The following is a 24193-nucleotide window of genomic DNA, read 5'->3' on the forward strand; positions in this document are numbered from 1 at the left end:
TATCGGTTGAGAATTCTCCAACGAATCCCTCTTTGCATCTTAACCCTTTTGCATCTGTGCACGAGATACGTATCTCGCGACGCGACATTCTTCATACGATGCTATGAATGATAGTGGATATTTTTCGATATTTTTGGACAGCAGGTATTTTTCCATCTTTTACAAATTCAGACATTTCGTCCATGAATACGAAAGAGTCAAGGTTTGATATCTTGTGGCATCTTGATCCGTCGAAAAGCGAAAGCTTAGTTTCAATTTTCACGTCTCGATGAACGTAGCAATGACCGAAAAGTCGCTCGATTTTCGACAAACTGGTATTTCTTCGAAAGAAGAACAGACGTTAGACGTGGAATCCGTCGAATCGATGTGTAGCCCCCTTGTATCGCTCCTTTTTCCCGGAGATCTCTTTCTCTTCCTTCCTTTCTCTGTTTCTTCGTAACGTCGATACACGTAACAGTAATTGCGCGTGCAAGCGCACCGACTACTCGCAGGCGGCATTACACTTTGTTCCGACCGATGGAATTGCGTGGAAACGAAGAACACCGCGCTGTTTCTCCGCCACGAACCGATAATATCTTGTTTTCCAGATACCTGCAGGGGAAATGTTCTCGGTCGGTTTGGAAGAGCGAATTCGAGCGAATCAAAGCAACGGTTCGATAATCGAGCCGGCCGAGTCTGCCGATTCGACCAGCGGCTCTCCTTTAACGCGAGAAGAATGGCGGAGGCCACTTGTTAAACGTAGTGGGAGTCTGAATACCCGTGATTTATGACGGCACAGTGGAAAGAAAGCGCGGTTAATTTAGAGCTTCGGTTATTGATGGTCTACATTTGTGAATTGCCTTCGATTAAAATTCGGGGGCGGTTCGTTAGGCGGTCCTTTATATTATGCGGCAACTTTACATTTTACCTGGTGATTCTTCTTAAAATATGGGACTTGGAACTTGTCGTTAAATTTTTATTCGAATCGATAATAATTGTATTAAATACGTAATCGGAGCTTCATGTTCAACAGGAATTCCACTGACTCAGAGCGGGAAAATTTCCTGGATTCGATGAAGAGGAGGTCGTTTCTTTGTCAGGTAGCTGCCAGTTTGCCACACAGTGGCTCTTTGTGCGAGGGAAGGGCACCGGGAGTGAGCCATTGGCATTATAACGACTGCCTCCAAGGAGCCGACCAGATTGAAGAGGGCTTCCGTCGCGCCTCGTATAACGCGAAAACCGTTCGAAAGTTAATTCGAAATTTATTCATGGACTCCACGGGACCACTAGCTGCCGCCTTCTCTATATACGTCCGGGTATTATTACGTAGGTACATGTAGCTGGAACGTTGATGCTCCTGGTCGTAGGCCTATATGCCACCAAACGGGGCTAAAGTAGGGCTAAAAAAAGGACAAACCAGCCTCCTATGAATACGTAATTTTATTACGATTAAGAATTAAGTCCTGTCGATCGATCGACGGCTCGTTCTCGCTTACAGGTCGTTTCAAGTTTCTTCGAATCAAAACGTCAAAGAGAATGTCGTTTGGAATCGAGGGTTAAAGAAAAATTCACATCGATCGATCATGTTTGAAGGGAGAGATTTCGAGACAGATATCGAGATTGCTTAGGTATTTCAGATTCGAAAAGTTCGCGGTGGTCCCGAAGTAAATGTTGTTGCGAGCCGAACGGTGCGGAACAAGGGGGCACGGGTTTATCGGGAAGATTTAGGTATTTCGTGTAGGTATTCAGATTTATACGCGGAACTCGCCGTTATTGCGGCTGTATATCTCGCGTGTATCCAAAAAGGGTCACGCCACACGGTCGAGGAGCGTTTCTTTCATGAAAACGACAAGCCCAAAAGTATACCGCATCGCGTGGTAAAAGATATCGCTTGCTCGTAAAATCGGCGATATTAGGCGGCCGCCCGTTAGAGAGAATCTGACCGTTCGACGAGAAAAAGAAAGAGAGAGGCGTATACACTTTGCAGAAAATCCGGCAGAAGAGAGGAGAGAAGTAGAAACCGCGCAAAATCAACCTATGCCAATACATACCGACCGATAGATTTACAGCGTAGTAATAATAAAACGCGCGGAATACGAGCGTTGCATGGGGCTTTATTAAAACGTCGCGGTTTATGGAAGTTCGACCGGTCGATACTGGCGCCCCACTAGCGAAATCGTTGGCTGTTTCTTCGTTTAGTCAGCTATTTTTCCTCGAGAATGGGAGACTCGTCGATCCGCTTCGGTCTCGACGGAGATCAGTCACGATGGATAAAAATACTCGTCAAGCTGACGTAACGACGTAACGCGAACGGGGGTCTGGAATCGAGAGGATCGTTGTCGATTACGAGTGCGATTGCGTAACGTTCGTTCGTACGTAGCGCGGAAGCGCAATTTTTCATGATTGGTAAATGTAGTTAGCATACTCGAGTACGTTCCTTACAGGACGTATGTTCGTCTGTTATCATATACGCATATATGTAACGATCATTTTCTTAACGAAAATGATTTTCGGCCGCGTTCGGTATTTATCGACGGCAAGGAAACGCCACAGGTAGTTGACACGAGGTTTTTCACTCATCAAGTGCCAACCGTGGCACTCGCGATAAGATGAACAGCGCCGAAGAGAAAAGCAAACAGAGAGTAGAAAGAAGAGAGGACACGTAAAGGGCTGACGACTCCTCTGCGAAACGAGCCGACACGGCGTTGCTATTTCTAGACGAAGATTTGGTTTCCGGCCGCGCCATCAATTTGTATAATTACTGTTTTCTCTGAAAGCAGCTTCACTGTGGTCCCTTGTGGCCAGAAAAAACTTTCTATCCCTTTCCTCGCCGAAAACACCGAAAGACGTACCTTTGACTCGACGTTTGGCGTCGATGTTTCGTCGCTTCGCGCCATCCCGTCTCTTTTGTGTCTCCAATTTCCGATTCTCATCGGTACCATTATCGTAATTGGCCGACGAATCGATGGAAGGTGGCAGGTTCGCATTTACAAGTACACGCGCAAAGCAATCGAGGCGGAAATGAAAAATGTAGGAAATCGCGTCTTCTCGAGCCGATAGACTCGTCTGGCGGGTTCACAAGGAGCTGCGGAGAATTGGGTTAAGCTGAAGAGAACGTCAGATTAATTCAGAATATTCAGGATCGCGTACGAATCCCGCTTACGTATGTTCATTATGTGGCTGCGTGGTATCGAGTTCGTGAATCGACTGGCTGTCTAAGTGAATAGATGCTGATTAGGAGTTCTCACGCATCCCCGAATGGAAGGAGAAAGGCTTCTCGTTATTCGTTATTTGACTCCGCGAGTCGGCTGATCCTATCGGCCTCGAGCGCCGTCTGCATGGTTACGCTGTTCGCCAGCGTCGATTCGGTTTTTGATTCGCGGATACTGTGATTATTTCTGGATAATTTTACTTCGATTCGGATTCGCGTCTCGTTGATTCATCGGCCATTTGTTATCGTGATTTTCTTATTAAAGTGATATCGATCTTCTTGGTATTGCGAGCAAAGACCCGACGACGCATCGTTTCAACGTATATCACACATACAGATCAGTGAGTGGTCTTGCTAGTTGTAGAATGTCAACGATAGGCGACGATAACAAGGGACTGTTCGCGCGGTCTTCGCTATGGTTTCGAGTCTTTATCTTCTCTGGTTTTATTCGATCGCGGATATCTCGAACGCCGTAAACTTTGACGCCCGACCGATTTCGCGAGCCGCCTATGTCGCGCAGGCTATTATTTTCGCGTTTGCTTTTCCCATTCGCCTGGCCTTCCCTTTGCGAGCGAGCGGACAAGTGCCGCAGACGTTTCGCTCGCGGTAATTGCAGAACGGAACGTTACACGGCCCACCCCTCCATCCGGTTTTTCATTTGGCCCCTTTTAGTGTCGACCTTAAAATAAACTTTGTAGTCCTGCGTCGTCGTTCTCGTCGTCGTCTCCTCTTCTCTCTTCTACTCCCTCTGTACTTCCTCGCTCTCCTTCGCAATCCTCCCTTCCCTTTCGGGCTCTGTGTGCGCGTCTCGTCATGCCAAGTCAGCCGAAGAAGCGCGGCCGAAGGAAATGAAAGAGGTAGGAACGGAGGGGGTCCGGGAGAGAAAGAGAAGAGAGCGGAGCGCTTCAAGAGACACCCCAAAGAGTTACAGCTTTCAATTTAGTACTGCAAACACTCGCAGCGAGTTAATATCTGCCTTCCATTTCCTGGTTTAACCTCGTCGGACTGGACCGCGAAAACGAATTCGTGAGACTTGTCGCCCGCTGTTCGGTAAGTCGACAGAAGAGAGCTGCTGTCTCTTCTCGACTAGACGACGACATAGATGTTTGGAGAAGTGTCGTTTCTCGAAGGGGGCGATTAAACCTGAGGGTGTCTAACGGAGCACACGCATGTCGATGGGACACAGAGACGCGGCAGCGCGATCACGAGGAAACTTTCCGCGTGAGAAGACGACTACGCGTTCTTCGCTAATGTCGCGCACAAATTGGATACGGTTGGATTCAAAGTTGGAAGCGACAGGCCGCGAAACCGATTAGAGTCGCGTCAGAGACGTCGAGTTGCCTGCTTCCCGATTACCGAACCGCGAACGTCGACGCTGCCTGCCTCCTGGACGCCGCGATAATCGCGTTCATCTCGGCTCGCTGTGTTACCGTGTTGCACGTGACTCAAGTGCGCGGAAAATGAACTACGAAGGTAGGGAAGGGATTTTTGGGGTGTTACCGGATTGTTGGAGAAATTTCGAGAAAGCTTGGTGTATCGACGCGTAGAAACATAGGGTCGAGGGGAATGTAAGACACGGTTAGACGAATATTTCTGCTGGCAGCTGGGGAGGCAAAGATCGCGATGACGTGGTAAATAACGGCGTATTACAGTAGCGGCGTAACACGCGAGAACTTGACGCGAGGTTAAGGTAGCCGGAAGAGTGGCTGTTTAAACGCGTGACGCGCGTACACAGTCTCGCGATCCCACGATTGGCCATGTCAGTGTCAGTTGGCGGTTTGGATGTTGCAGGTCGCAGTATAGCCGCGAGGATGTGAGCAAGGATGCACGCAGGAGTGCGTGAGATCATCGTGATCGCCGGAAGATGGCCGCGACGCCCGTTCCGACGCGCGTTTCAACGTGATCCCTCGAGGCAAGCAGGGAACGCGAGGGACCGGCCACGCCGTCCAGCGATGCACTGAGACCTCGACAGCGGTGTCTCGAGTATCGAGGAGGATACGCAAGTCAGCTAAGACAAGCACGGAGCCAAAACACGATGGAGGAGGTGCGAGGTTCCCCGGCGCGACGCCTCTCGCAGATCCTCGACCCGATCGCGCGGCTTGCCACCGATTTTGGCTCGAACTCGGCCCCCTGCAGTCCCAGACTAGGCGTACGAGGTCACGAGGCAAGCAGTGGCAGTATCGTTCAAACTGGGCCAGCGGCAGCCGAGGTCACGGCACGTAGACAGCAAGTCGGTCCGGAATCGAGTCGAGGCGGCGGCTTGCCGCCAACAGGAGCGGAGAGTCCTCGACTCTGGCCAAGGCAATTTCGTCAGGCGCCAGCCCCACCGCCGCGACCCAGACACGCGAACAACGCGAACAACAATCACGCCGCGGCGATCGCCGCCTCTGGAAGCCTTCCGGCACCGGTCCACGCCAGGGACTCGCCTTACGTCAACGTACCGAACTTGCTCTTCCAAAAGGATAACAAGGGATTCGTAGAGACGGCGAGAAGCGCCGGTTACGTCGAGCTCCGGGACACCAAGCCAAAGTGTAGCCCGTACGATTTCACATCAGAGTCGAGCGGCCACGTAGAGTACACGGACAAACGAACGTTCGCCGCGCAGACTGACTTCGACGGTTCCTCTAGTTGCTACGACGCCAACGATCTAGCCGCGTTTGCAAGAGCTAGGTCGAACTTCGATCCTGGACCGGCGCCACGTGGCGGACACTTTGACCGAGCGTATTCGTTCTCCGGCAGGCAGCCGGAGCAGACGGGCAGGATCTTTGCGGAGAATCGACTATACGTGGAGCAAAGAAACGCCGTGGCTGCGGCAGCCGCTGCTAGTTCGGACGCGAAGAAGGAGAAGCTCGAGAGCAGACCCGCTTACGGCGCGTCCAAGAGTTTCGATGGATACTCGAGCGCTGTGGAGGAGCTTAATTGGCAGGAGAGGTGCCTCGAGTTGCAACTCGAACTGCACAGAAGCAGAAGTCAGGCCACCAGGGTGCGAGACATGCTTCGCGAGAAGGTGAGTCTGTTTACTTTGATCTTTACCTCTTTGCTCGTTTTTTTTTCTCGTTCATCCGCTTTCCACCGGATTCGTTCGAGAAACTTCAGCTGGTCAGCCGCGGAGCACGTATCTCCGGAGCCGCTGGAAATTTACTCGGTTACGATCGACTGCGATGTTTAACGCGTCAAAGAAATCGTATTATTCCAACGAAGATTAAGGAAATTACGGAGGTTGATCGTGGAAAGTGCAGCCGATGAGATGGCTCACCTCCGAGCCTCTCGAACCATATTTTCTAGCGAGTCCACGGGGACCAATCGCGACAAACGGTCCGTGACTAAACCAATAAGCGATCCCGTTCCGTGCCGGCGGCATCACGGCCTCTGCCCGATAACTATTCTCCGTTTTCCGCGTTGTCTCGACCATCGAACGGCTTCGCGAAACCATCTGTTCCTCCGGAATTGTATCCACTTCTCGATAAATTCGTTATGCCTCCTAAAAGAAGGAACAGAAGACGTTAGGTTAATTTAAAATACGTAAGTTGATACGATGAATGAAGAGATTCGGGAAAACATCAAGGAAGGTCTCTCGTATATTATCGATCAATCAATTCCTGAGGAAATACCTTCTGCTCTGTCCAATTTCTATCGAATACTTGTCAAGCAGTTCGTACAGTTGGTCGATTACATCGGCAAGCGTGAACGAGGCTTTAGATCGTTCGCCAGACGCGCGTAGGTCGCGATTCGGATCGAAAACGACGCCGAACCGGTCCTCGTTACGATCCTGGAACAATTTATACCGTTCACGAGCGGGTTTTATCCGACGCCCGACATACGTCAAATGAATTGCAGGAGGGTGAAGCGGTCGGCGGAGGGGCAAAATGCCGCTTAGGTACATACGTCTTTAGTATGCATGGTCACGCGTCACGATTTAACGCGACCACCCTAGATAAGGCACATAGCCGCCGCTATGGAGAGCCAGAGAGAATGGTCTCTTTGCTCTCTGAAAACCCCTCGTGCCTCTTAAACGGAATTGAATTACTTACCGGACGAGGAGACTCCGCAGCCACAGCTTAAATCGTTGTTTTCTGCGCTGCGTTGCTTGTCGAAAAATCACGTCAACCTTTCACTAAAATATCACCGATATTTCTTCATCTACTTCTTTGTCCTTGATCTTTGGCCTCTTGTCATTCTTAAAATACAAAGAAGCTATAGAATAAGAAAAATAGCTTGGAATTTATGGATAAGACCTTGGAAATTGAACTCTAGATAGAAATAGCGCAGACAGAATATTCTCAAGAGGATTTAAATACTTCGTAATCGATACGGACGACTGAATATCGTTCGATTGTAATAGCTTTGTAAAACACATTATCGTTTCCTTTAGATACGAATAACAGATACACAGTTTGGAAAGTAGCGTCGTGTCTTGCGTGTACTGCTTTATTCTATCGATTTATTGCTTCTAAGAAATTAATTAGCTTCGATGGTATTTCCATTTCAATATCTTAATTCTTTAACGGAGGATGATAGATCTTATCACAAACACGTATTATGAATCGTATTAATTATTAAATTCTTTACTCGAAACGTTTGTGTGTAACGTTCGCACGTAACTTGGAGAAGTCGTAAAATCAGCTGACGGGACGACGAGCAAGCCACGACCATGGCTCCTTATCGCTTTTGTATCGCGCCTCCGAGCTGAAGCCCGTTACGCGTTGCTTGCATCACTGCCGGATCGTTGTCCTGATTGACGTAACGTTTGTTTACAGCGCGGCTGGCTCGCGGCGAGATTGCAGATTACGCTCGCGCGGAACTTCAAGTTCGTTTCACTGCATCCCACGTTTTCGCCTTTCTCTCGTTTTTACGGCTTTTCGTTCCAAGCTTTCCCCAAGGTTCCCTCGCTGTTTCAATTAGATACGGTTTTATTACGAGTTCAAAATCACGAAATCTAACGATTTATCTAACAATCTGCTACTCTATTCCGTACGTATCCTGCGTCGCTTTCAAACTCTTCTTCGATCGTTTAGTTTAAATCGTTAACTCGTGTCACATCGAGTGCGAAATTATTAGAACACGGATATTGCGAATTTTCGATTAAAGAGCAACCGGTCAGGTCAAACCGATCGGTCGATATCGCGTACCTTGAATGAATTAACGCTCAAGGTGGAGGAGGTTTAATAGGTCGAGTGTTAGAGTAATGTAGCACTGTATTTGCACTTGTATAAAAGTAAAGTGTGAACACGGCGGTGGTAAGATCTTGTTGAGAGTGAAGTATAATATTTCATCCGCATGGTACGATGTCTGATGATGAACTGTCCTACGTTGCTGACTCTCCCTACCAACCGTTGGGTTTCGTCTGTCCATCGTGCCCTTCCGGCTGGTCCTTTCCCGGGGTTTTTTACCTGTCCTCGGAGTCATTAGGTTTACAGCTCGGGGAGGACATGTAATTCGGAATTTTCTAAACAAGGAAATGGGCCTGTCCGTGCCATAAACGGACGGCCATTCAGAATTCCGAACAATGGATGTTAATACTTGCCACGTTTATACTTACTAATTTATACATACGTAAAAAACTGACACGCTCTGATTCATCAGAGATTGAACATATGAGCAGAGCGGCAGATCGACTGTGTCACGTAATTACGTTAGAATATAGAAAGATTATACGAAAGAAACCTGGAAATCCATTCAGAACAACAGAGTTCCGACTATCTCCGACGAAGCATAGTTTGCCGTAGGGTAGTAAGTAGTTGCGTTTCATGCTATACCAGACGAATAATCCCTTAGTCCAATCGATAAATAGCTCTGCTTAATTGGATTCCCACCGTCCTAACAAGCAGAAGTTACAACGAGCTTGTAATCCGCGTCTCGGCCGCGGAAATCCTTCGGTTCCTCCATAGCCTCGCGAATCCCCGTTCGCAATGTTCGCGTTTGAATCAACGGGGGCGGCGCGCATATATGCGGGATAGTTTCTTAGAAATTGCTCACGTGCTTCGAGAGTTGACCTTTCGTCGCGTGACAAGAGCCTACACTACGTTCCGCGTTCACGGTCGCGCCACGGAAATAGTTCAACCATACCAGTAGGGTGGAAAAGGCGGCAGAGGTGGAGGACACGGAGGAAGATAGCGGGCCGCAAGCCGTCAACTATCCGCGTATCGCGCTCTTTAAAGCCTTCTCAAAGGGCACTAACGAGTTACGGCCTCGTAAAAAAATTAACGGCACTCGGCCGCTTCCGGTGCGATACGATTTCCCCGCGAGTTGAAAGCCCTTCCGCCGCTGACGGTCGTGGCACCCATAAAGAGTAGAAAAAATATACGCGTCGGAGGACGCGAGATAGCTAGGGCCTCGCGGAAATTCGCGCGACACAAGAATCTCGTCGTCGAACCTCGGTTTCCCACGAGTGGAATTTCTCCCCGGCTTTTCCGCTTCTTCCATTCTCGACATTTTCAGCAAAGCGGCGTCGAACAGTCGCCCGGCTGAGCGTTAATGCAGACAAACTGCGGCCGAGAAAGGGTGAGGACGCGCGCGTGTGTTGTCAGAGGGTGGAGCGAGAGGGAACGTGAAACGTTGACGAGAATTCGGCGAGCCGCGCTCAGTCGGAAATTATACGACCGCCTCCGCGCGAACCCGCCATATTTCGACGTTTTTGCCAGACTGTCCCTCGCGTTCCGCCCTTCTTCCGGCTACGGTTTTAGTTCCACCCCCGAAAACATCCAGTTAAACGGGGAATCGGTAAATATCGCGACGTGCATCGGACGCGTTCGTACGTGTCGGTGAACGTGGTTTTCGTCGCCTCTTCCATCCTCCTGTTTTCTCTTTTTCGCTGTGTTTTTCATCCTCCGTTCTGATTCCTGGTGAAACGGTAGAATCGACGTATGTATGCTGCTAATGAATATCGATTCGCAGTAGATGTACGAACGTAGACAAGGCAAGGTATGAATTTTATAAAAAAGACAGAGGCATAAAAGGTCGTGCTATAAGGTTTATTACTTTTGATGAATAAATTACAGAGACAATCTTCCCAGAGGCGGATACGCTGTGACTCTAGCCGTGAGTCCGAAATGGTTGGTAGTTGTCTGCGAAATATTAAAGCCGTGGAGCATTATGCTACGTGGAAAATACGGCGCCGTTGAATCGCACGATGAAGCTGATATAATCTTCGGACGAACGTTTCCAGGTGAAGTACCACGCGATGGCTATTTCTTCCCTTGTGAGCGCGTATCTCTCGCGCTTCTTTAAAAGCGTCGCTCTACAGAGATTCAGGCCGAGTCTCAGTTTCACCGAGAGCTCGAACGAACCTTCTCTCAGTCTTCGTTAGAATTTCTAATTTATACACCGCCCGTCATTACGCGATATTTCGTCTTACGCTCGCGATCCTTCGAAAGGAGGTCCGCTATTTACCCAACTGGTATATTTCTTTCCCGGGAGATTTTTCCCTGGATCTCCTTTGTCTACCTTTGCTCGTACTTCTTATTATTGTCTCGTGCCACATCGCGGCATCGTCTCTCCGTTTTGTCATCTTTGTTTCCACGAGAGGCGTTCCCATTTCCGCGACTATGTACTGTGAAACTGTACGGTGTCAGTTGCGGATTCACGAATAACACGCCTAACATCCGAGTTTCGGAACTGTGTCACGTCCGTGTACATGCTCCGTAGAAATGCTCCCTCGAGCTAATAATTCAGACCGGTTGTTCCTATCGATTCAATTAATCTTGCTCGGCGCAACTATTGGGATTTAGTCAGTTGCACGACGTGATACATCGCGTCAAACACCAAACAAGACATCCATCACTGGAACAAATACGGGAACACCAGCGGTTCGATTCTTGTTTGCCTTACTCTCTGCTCCATCTACCGATCAACCTGAAAAATCATGCTAGTCACATTTAGAAATCCTTATACTTACGACTTAACACGTCACCGATTTTCCATTGTCGGTATCGTTAAAAAGGTTAATTTGCGCGGCGATGTACGCCACAGAGACGGTAGGAAACGACGCCTGTCTAACTGGCGACACCTCGTTATCCAGACGACGATGACAGGCCGAACCAGGACGCGCCTAAGCAAATATCGCCGCGTTGGTATACGCGAGTGCACACAGGTAGCCAGGAATATATTGTTCAGGCGTCCTATTAATATTGCATTCCATCGAAACGGCGTGCACAGCGGCGCGTTCCACATACATATATAAAGGTCCGTATCAATATTGATTCGACGGCGACGGCGTGAATGGAGGCTCTCGTGCAAACAGACGAGCCTTCCGCCGCGCAGATTTCAAAAGGCTGCCTTCCTCGATGGCTTCAGCTACAGGGAGGGCTGAACCTCCTTTTCGAACGTTTTCAGACCTATTTACGGATGAAACGGATGTTAACTTGGCGCCTCGCTCCTCTCTGTCACCGGGAGCGGAAAGGATATTGAAGGCTGAGCGACTACTCAGAGCCTTCTGATTGAGCGTTCGTCGTGCCTTCGTACGCTTTCAGGGAATATTGAAAATTGGAGACTCCTCCGCGAGTATCTTTATCTCTTTTCTCGCTTTTGTCGATGCTTCCATTGGCGCACGCCTCTTTTTTTTTCTCGTTTCCGTTTCAATCGAGAGAATATAGAGAATCGTATCGATTCGTGGATTTGTATTTAGTTGATGTTTAGAGAATAGACGGATGAACGGAGCGTGGAACACGATCGTCGCTTTCCATAGATTTATTCTCCGAAGGCTTCGCAAAATCGGGAACGTGAGCGGCGAGGCAACGAGGCTAATAAAATTATTCACATCGTGCGATACTTGGCGTTGCGATAACTAATTCGCGCGGACGTACGCGTCCCCGAAATGAGTTTTGGGATTTAGCGATGATTCTTCGCAAACGTAACGACCCGTTTTGTGTATTCCCCGACACTTTCGATGTTTGCATTCGCCGACCCATTGAATTGGCGTCGCGCGACGTGAATAAAATTGCCCTCTGGAATTAGAGTGGAATCCGCGTGCGAATCGTCCGCTCGACGTACCTCCGGTGACCACAACTTTTCATTAAAATCGTCGTTGACGCGGTCGTGTAAAACTGCGAGAGTGCCCGATGCAATATTTATTCATTCTCTTACGAATAGCCGTCCGCTGAAATACCGTCTTCTTCTTTTTCCAAAATGCCGAATAACACACGAAAACAAATGGTTGGTTTTACGTAACGATGGACGTCACCGGGAAATTATCGTTGGTTTCGTGACCAGAGCCAATGCTGCGAATTTCAATGTCAAACTGGTCGACAAACGAAGGGAAATAATTGCGTGACTCGAACGAATTCCTCGCAATATTCGAAGACGACCCGCTTTAATATCGATCACGCCGACCGCGTTTTTCCCTCTTTTCCTTTTTATCGTTTCACACCACCCCTTTTACGTTCCTCTTCCACTGCCCTCGAGAACATTCTCCCGGTGAATCCTGGCTCGTTGGAGCTACACGAGGTGACTTATCGATGCCCGTTTGCGTTCCACTAGCATTATGCAACAGAATCGGAGCGGGTATAAAGAGTAAGAGGGAAACGGAGAACCCGCGCCGGCTGTGGCACTCTATTGATACAGATGATGGCCTTGTATATACCTAATGCTCGTGGGACCTATACGACTCAGCCACCCGTTACATTACCGTGAAATATTTGCCATTATCTTGATTTGTATACCTACCGAGTGTCCCCACATCGTGTCCATCAGTTCGTTGATTCGCTCGCGCTCCATTCATTAATGTTTCATCGTAATGGATCGGTCGATTATCTTGCGCGCGATCACTCACGTCACTTTCGGTTTCACCGAGTAACACGTGCGCGATTCTTCGTCCCGTTGCAACCACAAACGATTAGCCATCCGTAATTCGTCACGATTTTGTCGCGTCGGTCCTCGTACCTCCGTTCTTACGAGGTTTCAAGGTAAATCAGTCGTTCGGGGAAACTGGCGTATGAGGTTTCGCGGGGTTAAGAATCGACTTGCTTTTCGAAAAGTCGTAGCACGCGAACTTTATTATCCTTCGAAGAGGAAGTTTGTCGTAGTGGGGTGAATGGATCGACGAAAGTCTCCTCGTGGTCTGGTGGTCTCTTTGAAAGCTGTTTGATACTGGTCGAAGTCTATGGCGAGCAAACGTCGCAAAAGTTCCGGGCAACGTTTATCGGTTCCCTTCGGCTCATTTTCTTCCGCCGCTCTTTGTTTCCTGTTTCGTGTCGGCTTAGACTCCGGCATGTCAGGGCAATAAGCCAAAGACGCGCCGACCGAACGAGACTGCGGAGTAGGGTGTCTCTAATTGGCCCCATCTAAGAGAGGTCGTCTCAAAGAGAGAACTTCTCCGTTTCCGCGTGTTCTATCCCGCTGTTGGCTGCACACTGCACACGCGTACGCTCCTCCACACGGTGGACAACGAAGCATGGTGGTACGCTCGTCGCTAGTACGAAACGAGACGACGAAGAGATACAGGTATACCTAGATAGCTAGAGAAGAGACCGTGAAACGACTCGTTTTCTAGTCGCGCAGAGAGGCGTGTATCTGGCTCGTTTTCAAAAGCCGACGTCCTTTATCTCGTTCCGTTTCATTTCCGGCACCGCATGGCGAACCAGCGATATTTATCAGGACGCAAATTTTCCAAATTAATATTGGCGACAGCCCGTTAAAATTCTACGTGGTACCCGGTTATTTTCGACCAACGTCGCTAGTGGTGTTTGTTTTTAAGCGAACCGTCTCGGGGATGTTTCTGATTCGGCTCCTTCGCTTTGACGAAGATTTCTCTTTGAACAAGTAAGACGATCCGCGAAACGACACGATATGAGTCGAGAATTAAGCTGCTTTACAATTAAATTTATCGTACGATCCGAATTTTCACACTCTGCTCTCTTCTGTATTTCGCGTCTCCATCGTGACCGTCCGAATTTTCCGCGACGAATGCACCGGCTGCTGATCAAAGCGGGGTGAGCGGAAAACATCGTTAAAGATGCCATAGATATAGAGGTTGGCAATTTTCGCATTGATGTTATACGAGCTGTATCGGACGACGAAGCTTCGCACTCGTTAGAACCTCGGCCACCCATACGTTATATATATTTTTCCAAGTTTCCGTACCTTGTGTCCCCTATGTGCTTGTCAAGAGTCTCTCTTTCTCTTTGAGGCAGGCAGGAAGAGCGACTCGACTCGGTTCCTTTCGTGGCACGGAACCCTCAAAAGTCCCTCGGCCCTCTCGTCGCGGCCACTCCGACGATAGAGGGACGAGAGCCACGCATACACACGTACGTGCACAAGGTGTCTCGTTTTAATCCACTCCGGCGTGTGTCTGCCGAGAAAAGCGGCCTGGAAAATTGCTTTCTTGAGTAGTGTGGGTTTCTTTGAAAGGTACTAAAGCCGGTGCTTTAAACAGTTTGCAGCTTTCTTAGAATATTCCTGCATCTTTGTTAACAGCACCTTGTCATCTTCATCGACCATATTAGACGATATTTCACGATACCTTTGATTTTTATGATTTTACCGCGAACTAAAATGCGAATGATATATTATGGGTTGGAAATTGTCAGACACCTCGTATATAGAAATACACGTGGTATTCGGAAGGAAGAAACAGTAGGGTAAGAGAAGTAAGATGGAAAATTACAATCTGCGAACTCCTCGTTGTAACCGACGACTACGTCGGATTGCATGGCACCAGGAACCCGGACATCGTGTCCAATTAGTAGCCAAGGCAGCGGGAAACTTTAACGAAATTCGAGTTCGGAGAACTCGCGTCTCAATTAAAACTTCGCGTCCCACGACACGAGATCGTTCTACGGCGTTGAATCGGTCTGCGGCCATTCCGGGGGCACCCAACTCGAACTTCGTCTCGATTTTTAGATCCGCATCATGCTTCGAGTCATCGCCACTTTTAGCGCGTTTCTCTTGAAATAATCGGCACGGTCCGTGCCAAATTTCCTTTTATACGATTTAAGAAATCGTCGAATTCTTCTCAGTCGGTTATTTGCAAACATTCTGGTGAAAGTTGCAAGCGTGGGAGTTTTAGCTACTTTTTAATATCGTCGAACGTTGCCAAAATACACGTCGAGCTTCTAATTTGTAATTCTCTTGTTTCCATAACTTTGCAACGTTATAGGCTAGGCGGTTAGAATTCATGCGCGAATGGTTGCAGTTTGATCTCGATATGCGTAACATATTCTGTTTTCTTCGTCGATAGTGCAAATTCGTGTGCTCCGTGTCGATTCGTGCGTCGATCGTAGTGCGAGGAGGATGGATCTGTTAATCCTTTGATCTTCCTTGTCGCATGGAGTAATACGATTCACGTTATTCTTTGCTAATTATGAAATGTAATTACTATTCCGAATTTTACCTCTGGGTAAAGTTTCTGATTTACCGTGACCACCATCGACGAGTTAAATGTACTTTTTTTTTTTTTTAGAAAAGAGGCGTGAACCAATTTCCATAGTAGACATCGACCAAGAAGAATAGCGTTGTAAATTCACGTATCAATTCAAGCTGTTCGACTTTAGATCTCTTTAGTGGTAGCAGGAGAAAGTGTTGGCGCGTGACGAGTTTAATATTGCGACGTAACTTATCAATGCAAATGAGCCGTGCCGTTAATGCCGGTTACACGAGCGTAGTAAACATTACCGTTTATCTTTACGCGTCGCTCAATCCGTCCTCTTAAAGCCAACAAGAGATACGAGCGGTGTGCATTATCGCGGAACACCTTGCGCGTGTCGTCTCCGCGTGTGTTACTCCACTTGGAATGAGAAACGAGCGTGTGTGGCAACGGTTCGATCTCTGGTCTTGTCTCGAAGATGACGAGGATGGGTCGGCCTCGAGATGACTGGAATCGAACTGGATCCGATAATCGACCGGCTTTGCGTGTCATCGCAAAGAATACAACAGGACACGGAAGGAGCGCGAATATCCAACCGAATATACCGCGGCTCGGTGTATATTCTGGTTTATGTATATTTTTACATCGAAATCGTCTGTCTCGAAAGCTCATGTTTCATAGGTGCGCATATATTTTCTTTTATTTTCTAGAGCTTTCGAGGAATTTGCGAAACGCCGAGAATTCTCTGAATAAATCGAATAAAGGAGAACGGTCAGAGACATCGTAGAACGTTTTCGCGTAGAATTCGTTGAGTTGTTGCTCCGTTTTTCTGTAGAGTCTGTGTTCTTGCAACTTTCGGCGTTTCTTCACGAAAGGGATTTGCTCACGATCGAGGCAGAATTTTGTCCCTCTTGTTCACAAGGCCAGCGCGACATTTTAAAATACTTCGTAGTCGTCTTTTTCCTTTTTCATCATCCCTTTTTCCTGCTGGCGGTTTTTCCGTAACCGTGGTCGAGGACACGGTCGGAAGTCCGCCGAATTCGATCCTTTATTTGCGGAGCACCACGCGAGACGGAGAAAGAAGGAGCCTGGAGCTCGTTCGCTTACCAACACGACTTCTCGATTCTCTCGCGTCTGCACGGTCGGTGTGGGTACGTGCGTGTGTCGGAGCCGGCGCCACGACGCCGGTCGTCTTGTCTGCCGAGAAAAGTTCCACACCAATAAGCGACCGCGTCTGAATAAATCTCGTCTCGCTCGAACTGGACCACCCTCTGACTTTTTCACGCTGCACGCCACTGTATCGGTAAAACGTGCAGACTTCGTATTGATTTGGAATAGATCTGAGGTGGTATACGTGTGTTGTCCGTGATAGTGTTGTTGCTGGCTCTTGTCCGGAGTAATTGTTGCTAGGGGCTGTAGATGTCGCTGCTGGGGTACTGCTGATTTTCCTCCTAATTTAATTGCGTAGAAGAAAAATCGGACTCCGGTCGCCGGGTTTCGAACGTTCGTAACCTAAGGCGCTAACCACTGCGCTGCCATCGCCCGACGTTAGTTAGTGTCGAGTGGTGGTATTTGGCTTGTCGAGTGCTGCCACAGATCTCTCCTTGTTTTTCTCTCCTACTCTACTGATCTTTCTTCATCTACGAGTTATCCAACTTTTAGCAACTGTAAAAAAAGATTGTTCCATGTTCCGGAGCGAGTCAAATGGTCGTTCGTAAAGAAGAAACGGCGGAGAACACGGGGGATGGGTGGTGCGGTAAAAATTCTCGGTATAGGCTCGTAAAGACGAAAGCTTTGCGGTTCTAGTAAATACGAATTAAGGGTGGTAACGCGCGGCGAAACGAGCCGCGCCAAGACTTTGCAAGTCGAAAAACTTCCGATGCAGCATCGTCTTTCATGAGTCTCGAATCTTCTCCGCTCCTTAGGCAGTCGTCCATTTTTATTACGAGCTCGTTCCGGTCTCGCGACCATTTACCGGCATCTTGACTCTTTTGATTATCAGCAGTTTAGGAGGAAGGTGGCCGGGTTTTCAGTTTTTAGAAACAACCGTACGTTTTCGCGCACGCAATTATACGTACGTGTGCCAGAATCTTTTCAAAAGGTCCGAGATTAAAGCGTTGTTGTTGGTTCAGACATGTTCCACAGGGAATGATCAAAGCTCCAACGTGCTTCCTCTCCACGTTTCTTCCGGATCCTGTTTGACGAGGGTCCCTTTTGCCCCAGATCACACATCCGTCTGTACTTCATCTCGACAAACAGACGTTGCTTTAACCTGTGTACGTGTGTCCTGCTTTGCAGCTTGTACTTCGTACTTCAATTACTGTTCCTACGTCAACGTCTGCTCCCTAGCGGTGTAACCAGACGACGAAATTTGCAATTTCAACCGACTTGTTTAAAGGAAAATCGTTGTCGAGAAATAGCAGGACTCTAGCTTTTGCCGGTTCCAAAGTAATGTTGTATACTTGAAATAGCTTAGTTTCTTCGTTTGTACAGGAACGTAAATAGATAATTATTATTTCGATAAAATAAAGAGCAAGAAGAGGGCGTATAGCTTAGTTTCGAGAGAAATAATGTCGATTCAGTCTGGTTTTAAGATGTAGAATTATTCTTAGCAGAATTTCCCTAAGTTGTTCGTTTATTACGTGGCTCAGATGCGTTCTGCTAACTATTTTCGTAAAAAGGAACTGATCCTCTCCGGACCATGATCACGCTGCACGCTATAAACTCGAAACATATTTCTAACAGAGAACACGCTCGAAAGCTGGCGTTTAGATCTCGCTGGTTAAAGTACAAATAATCCCCTCGTAGAGTTTTCCAAGTTCTCGTGAATTTCCAGTGATTATTCTTTCCACCCGAAACGATTTAACCAATGAAGAATCGTCGAGTCGCACGTGCTGGAGCGTCTGATTAAGTATCCATGAACCGCAGGCCTTGTACTAGTACGTCACGGGTCGGCTGGCTACGAGGCAGTCGATTTTGCACGTACGGTCCACCCTCGAGTCCGTGATAAAATCCTATCGACAAACCTGTTCACAATACCCTTTGGATACACGTCTTTCCTCCCCTCTTCTCCCTTGCTTGTCCCAGCCTTTTACGGGGGCGGCGAGCGAGCGTCGACGGCGGTGGCGTCGTCGTCGTCTTCTCCCACGGGCGACGAATTTCATCGGGAGTAGCCTAGACGACGAAATTGGGAAGCCGTGGCTTTCCGGAATGAGATTCGGACGGTCCGAGTGGCGCGGCGATATCCCGCCGGGGGGATCCCTTTGTGACTAATTTCCCGAGCGTTTCTGTACCCCCATCCCTCAATCGAATCACCGTGAAAACGCAGCGAATGAAAGGGAAATAGAGACAATTCGATCCCGACCCTTTTACGTCCGCTGCCTTCGTTATTTCTTAATCATCCAATCTGCTAGTCATTTATTTTCATTCGTCCACTATATGTATATCGTCGTTATTATTATCGTGAGACAGAGAATTCTCTTCTTTCGAATTTCCTTGGCACCGATCGTGATTCCATATGTCGTTGAAAATCCAGCCCCTAAACACCGACAGTCTCGACGAGAATTGATTAAGCCCGGTTTAACCCTTCGTTTGAGCCCTCCAGTGTCTCGTAATCGTAAATTGGGGTGGCTCACCCATCCCCGTGTAACGTCAACCGAGGAGCGTCGCCGTACTACCGCGTGTTCTCCTTTCATTTCACCCTGTACGCACCTGTACACCCTCTTTCAGACAGCCCGGTTTCAGATGTTGCCGCGGTTACGCGCCGCGACTCCGCGAACGAGCAAGTCTCGAACGATTTATAACGCGTTCCCCATCTCGCGTGACCGTCCAACGTTTTTATCGAGTGATCTATCCGTCCTACGAGTCTGTTTCTTCTCCATTTGTTTCACGAGCGTAATCGATATTCGTCCGCAGTGCAGTCACGACGACCTTATGAATTCCATCTCGCGGATCGTAAAGCAAGTTCTCCCTACGAACCCCTGTCATCGGGGACTGTTTCGTTTCGTTCCGTGTAATTCTCCTCGTCGTCCGTCTCTTCCACCGTTCTGCTCCCGTTGAAACGACTCCGGACGATTAGGGGTGGCTCGCTGCGCCACTAAATTTCCAAGGCTTTTCCGGTCGAACGACGTCCGATGGAATTTTGGTCAGCTTCTACCGCGGTATTCTAATTCCACGACGCCCCATGATTTCCGGAATAATAATAAGCCGCGAATGAACTCGGTACTTTCGCTATAACTCGCGCGGCCGGTTAAACGATCCTCCCTCTTGTAATAACAACAACCTTTTTCTTTTATAATTCCACTGATGATATTCGAATTTTGAAAGTATTCGAATAAAAATGTTGCCATGTACGATTTACTATTAAGAATTGTATTTGAAGTTGTATTTCGAATCAATTTCAGGCATCCCAAAATCAACGATTTATATATCATACCAACGGTGTGGAATCGAGACGAACTCAACAGCATCGTGGCGGTCGTTTCACGTCCCAAATAAAACTTTTTCCCCCGAATGCTCGCGTATCCGGGTATATACATCTTGGACCAGGTTCAGGGCTCGTTTTCCGGGAAACTGCCACATGTAAGCACCGAGGAATAATCCGAACCCCGACTTTTTACCGTTTTCGCGTTCTACCCTCCGGCGGTGGCTGGTTTCCTGCCCGAACCGGGACACCGGAGAATACGTAAATCTCGAAGAAAACGCTCCTTGGAGAAGTCGGAGGCAGGAACGGTTTCACAGTCCAGGGACGACGAGCGCACACCGAGGGCTCATTTGACCAGACGTACGATAAAGCTCGTGTCTAACGGGCCGAACCTCCCACTCCGTTCCATCAGCCCCTTTACGAGCGGATTCTTTGTGTAAGGGTTGCTCGTATGTCCTCCGACATCCCCGACTCGCGATTCAACAGGCAGCAAATTGTGCTTGCACTCGCGACCGACCGAACAGTAACAAGATCGCAAACTGTCGCACCCCCTGATACACTCGTTCTGATACACGAGTCTTCTTTCGATTCTGTGACTCCGCTATCGTCGATCGGTTGTCGCGCAAGCAATTTCTTCTCGTTGTTTTCCAAACAGATCCGTATATTACCCGGTAGTAGAGTAGTGCTTCTCATTCTTTGATTCCGACGCGTAATATCGACGATACCGATGGCTTTTTACTGCCTCGTTTCTACTCGTTCAAAGGTGTGTCCATAGATACCGAGAGCTCTCCCCCTGTCGTCCTAAAGCATCGATTTTTACGTCAGAATTTCTCCCAGTCTCAACGTGTCTCTATTCGGTTATCGTAAGATAGGGTGAAAAGCGATCGGTATCAGGTTTAGGCGTTTCATCGCAGAGAGAATAGTCGGTCGAACGAGAATTCCGGGGTAATTCCACGCTGGAGCAATGTAATCTACTTTTGACGGGCACAGCCACTCGTCGCGCGTTTATTGGATCGCGACGGCTCGTAAAAGCTGTCGCGGCGCGATCGATCGATCGGGGATTTTTTGGCATCGCAGTATACACACGCCGTCCGTTAGACCGGTATATCCCGGCTATTGAATAGAGCCAATGGCTGTCGCGGATCGTCCATCGAGCGGACCGATAGGACGGCTGCAAAGGCGCACCTCTATTCGCGCGACACACACCACCGACCAGTGTATTGTCGCGAATACGATTACGACAGGATACCGAGCGAAACGGCAAGAATTGATATCGCGATATCGCGTCGATACGTTACGACGATTGCGAGAGACCCGTCACTGGAATCGTCGGTGTCGTTATTGTGTCTCGACGGTGCAATCGTTTTCCACATTGAAAGCTTCGATTAATAGATAAATCCTTTTGATAGTCACGTTGTATCGCGTCGATGTAGCGCGTGTTATTGCCAGGTGAAATTGGCGAATTAATTCGATCGTTAATAAACGAGTATTTTATTTCCATGAAAATTGGATCGAAATGGGAGGAAAAACGGAGGATTCGAATTAATTTCCATAATATCCTTAACATGGACCGCTTCGATCGAAAGCTGTCGCCGTGCAAACGTAGTAGTAGGTTGGACGTAGTAGTATCTCCATGTCCCGTAGAGTTCGATGATTACATTTCAAAGTCGATGGCTTGAGAATCCTGTCGGAAGATAACTATAACATTCTTTGTCTTTCCACCGGCTTCCTTTCGTTCGCCTTAGATTCTGTCGTGGGTTATTTCCTCGGTCGGTGTCGTTTCGTTGGAATTCAATCTCGGAATTCTACCTATTCAATTCTCAAAGATGTCGTCCGTGGTTTCCATTATGGCTAGAGAATTTCGCGATTAATAATCTCAGAAGCGACTCAAGGGGGGAATATCTCCAGGAATATTCGTCGAAGGGACGAACTTTTCCCTTGGCTGGTTGAATCTCGCGGGTCGGTTTTCCTAAATAACGTCATGCTCGATTCTTTCTCGTCGGTTGATTTTCCACAGTTGGCACGGTGGGTCTGACGGGCGGGAAATTTCCCAACGCATCAGAGAAGTTCTACGAACGAGCCTGGACTGTGCCATTGTCTCGCTCTGTTCCCGCTTCGTGATCGATCGCGGTCGTTCCACTTTTCTCGAAAGTTGCTCTTTGTTTCGCCTCTGTGCGAGAGAACGCAAAGTGAAATGGATCTTGATGCAGACTCGCGTGTGCATACGTACGTACGTGTGTTTCAATAGACTGGTACTTGTTGAATCGTTAGACGTAGTTGGTCCTCTTCTAATTCAAACGATTAACACTTATAGAAATAAGCACGCTATTCACGGCCCGCCATTCACCGCGTCACACTCTGCTACCTATTGAATGAGTCTTCGATCGATAACCCCGCACATTGCCGAAAATCAACACTTACGCGAGAAATATAAATGCGTGTAGGTGGAAATTTCCAATCCGTATCTTTTGCCAATTTCTTCCCGTTGAAAGGAAGCCTTAAAAGGATAGAGTAATCCAGAAAGTTAATTGGAAACGCATCAGGATCCGTTAATTTGATAAACGGATCAAGTGTTCCCGGCAGCAGGTTTCCTTGGGTAACAGGTGATTTTTCATTAGGCCGGCTGGCCCTGGTGTTCTTCGTCGGGGCGAGTAATGGAAAAAATGCGGTGGTAAACCCGTGAACTTTTCGTCGGGGATGTGGAAATAAAAAGATCGAGTCCGTGATTAAAAGCCCTCGGGCAACAATTGATTTTTCCCCCGTGTCCATTACACGAGGGCACGCACACACTCGTACGGTACATGCGTACACGTATCAGGTAGACGCGTAGACGCATAGTTGAGCTTGTCCCGCGGGCTCGCACGAATATCGACTGCGGAAAGAGAAGAGAAGAGAGAGAAGAAAACGGCTCGAATTTGTTGAACGGCGTCGCCGATTCACCGTGGAGAATGCCGTCGATCCACGTTCGCGAATTTAAACGATTTTACTCGATACCGTTGCCAGGCCGAACGGAAACGTGCGCGGAATAAAACCGTTACGTTTTTCCAACGCTCCTGCGCTCGACTTCTCCCAGAACGAGTAACTTCCGCGCGGCGAATTTGTTTCCTGCTCCGGCCAGCCTTTCGATAAATTTCGATGTTCCCGGGAAATTTGCGTGTCTAGTCCAAGTATATATTCTTTTTAAGCGAAATCTGATTCGTATGCATACTACGAGCAAGTAAGAATCGCTCGCGGTTTCGACTTCCCTCGGTGTTTACGCGTCTGCTCGCCTCTAAATTCCATCCAAGAATTTCCGAGTTCCACCGATCTGTTCGCCGATACTATTTTCCTGGATTTCATCCACTTACCATTCGTATCTTAGTTGTTCGATATAGAAGAACGATTCAAAGAACAAACAGATGTCGGAAGCTTAGAAACGTTTTTAGAACGCGATCCCTGTGTCACTAGCTGTATCCTTGAGTCAGAAAGAAGGCATAAGCGGCGGACAAAAACGCGTTACGAGCTACCGTTCGTCATGGAAACTGGGTTACCATTAGACAGAAACAATAACGGCGGAGCTGGATAGAGGGTGTTTTTGCGCACCGGTTTCCACCAGGATACAACAGTTCGATGCACGTGTCGCTAACTCGTTACAAGATAGTTGCTCTGTGAGCGCAGCTGTGGAAGTCAAGTCGCGCAACTTCATTGGACACCGCCGGACGTTTTTGACGCGAGCGATTGGTAGCTCTCTTTCTCTTTTCGGCTAGCAACGCGAAGCCTAAAGCCCACGTCCGCCCGATCCATTTATCCCCGCGGGGGAAAAAGGGACCAAGGAAAAAGCCTGCTTTTATTGGACGTCCGCCGCTCCCGCGACAGTTACATATTGCGCTGCCTATAAAGCTTTCCCCTCCTGGCGACCGTAACGCAAGCCTTTTTCATCGCAGACACGATTATTCGCGGTAAGAGACGAATGTAGATCATCGTTGGGACTGATGTCGTAATGGGTTTACAAGATTCTAAGAGAGAAGGTTTTCCGGACAGTTGGAAAACCTGGACAGACACGGAGGCTGGATTAATCTCTCGATAGAGTTGAACGCGGTGAAATTTGGATGATTTCGAGAAAGGTTCGAAGATCTTCTATCGTTAAAGCTCCTTCTCGATCTTCTTCCCTGGCTCGAGAAGTCGTAAATTCGCTGGTCTTGCAGGAAATTTTGGCGAAAATTCTCTTCGGTTCTCGATATTATTCCAGAGATCCAAGTCTCTCTGATTCATCCTGGAGTCGTCGATGATCGATGGACGCGAT

The 24193-nt window shown here is 48.3% G+C and overlaps 1 protein-coding gene across 7 annotated transcripts in view; it reads left to right on the forward strand.

Moving 5' to 3' along the window:
* LOC126924785 (uncharacterized protein CG43867) overlaps nucleotides 1–24193 on the forward strand; it is a 98663-nt gene that overhangs the window by 6767 nt on the left and 67703 nt on the right. For all 7 annotated transcript variants that reach the window (XM_050739622.1, XM_050739623.1, XM_050739640.1 and 4 more), the window contains exon 2: nucleotides 4982–6197. In XM_050739622.1, the coding sequence (XP_050595579.1) occupies nucleotides 5226–6197 (972 nt within the window). In that variant the 5' untranslated portion in view covers nucleotides 4982–5225. The remainder of the gene's footprint in view (nucleotides 1–4981; nucleotides 6198–24193) is intronic.

This window comes from Bombus affinis, chromosome 2 (assembly GCF_024516045.1).
Source record: "Bombus affinis isolate iyBomAffi1 chromosome 2, iyBomAffi1.2, whole genome shotgun sequence".
Taxonomy (NCBI): domain Eukaryota; kingdom Metazoa; phylum Arthropoda; class Insecta; order Hymenoptera; family Apidae; genus Bombus; species Bombus affinis.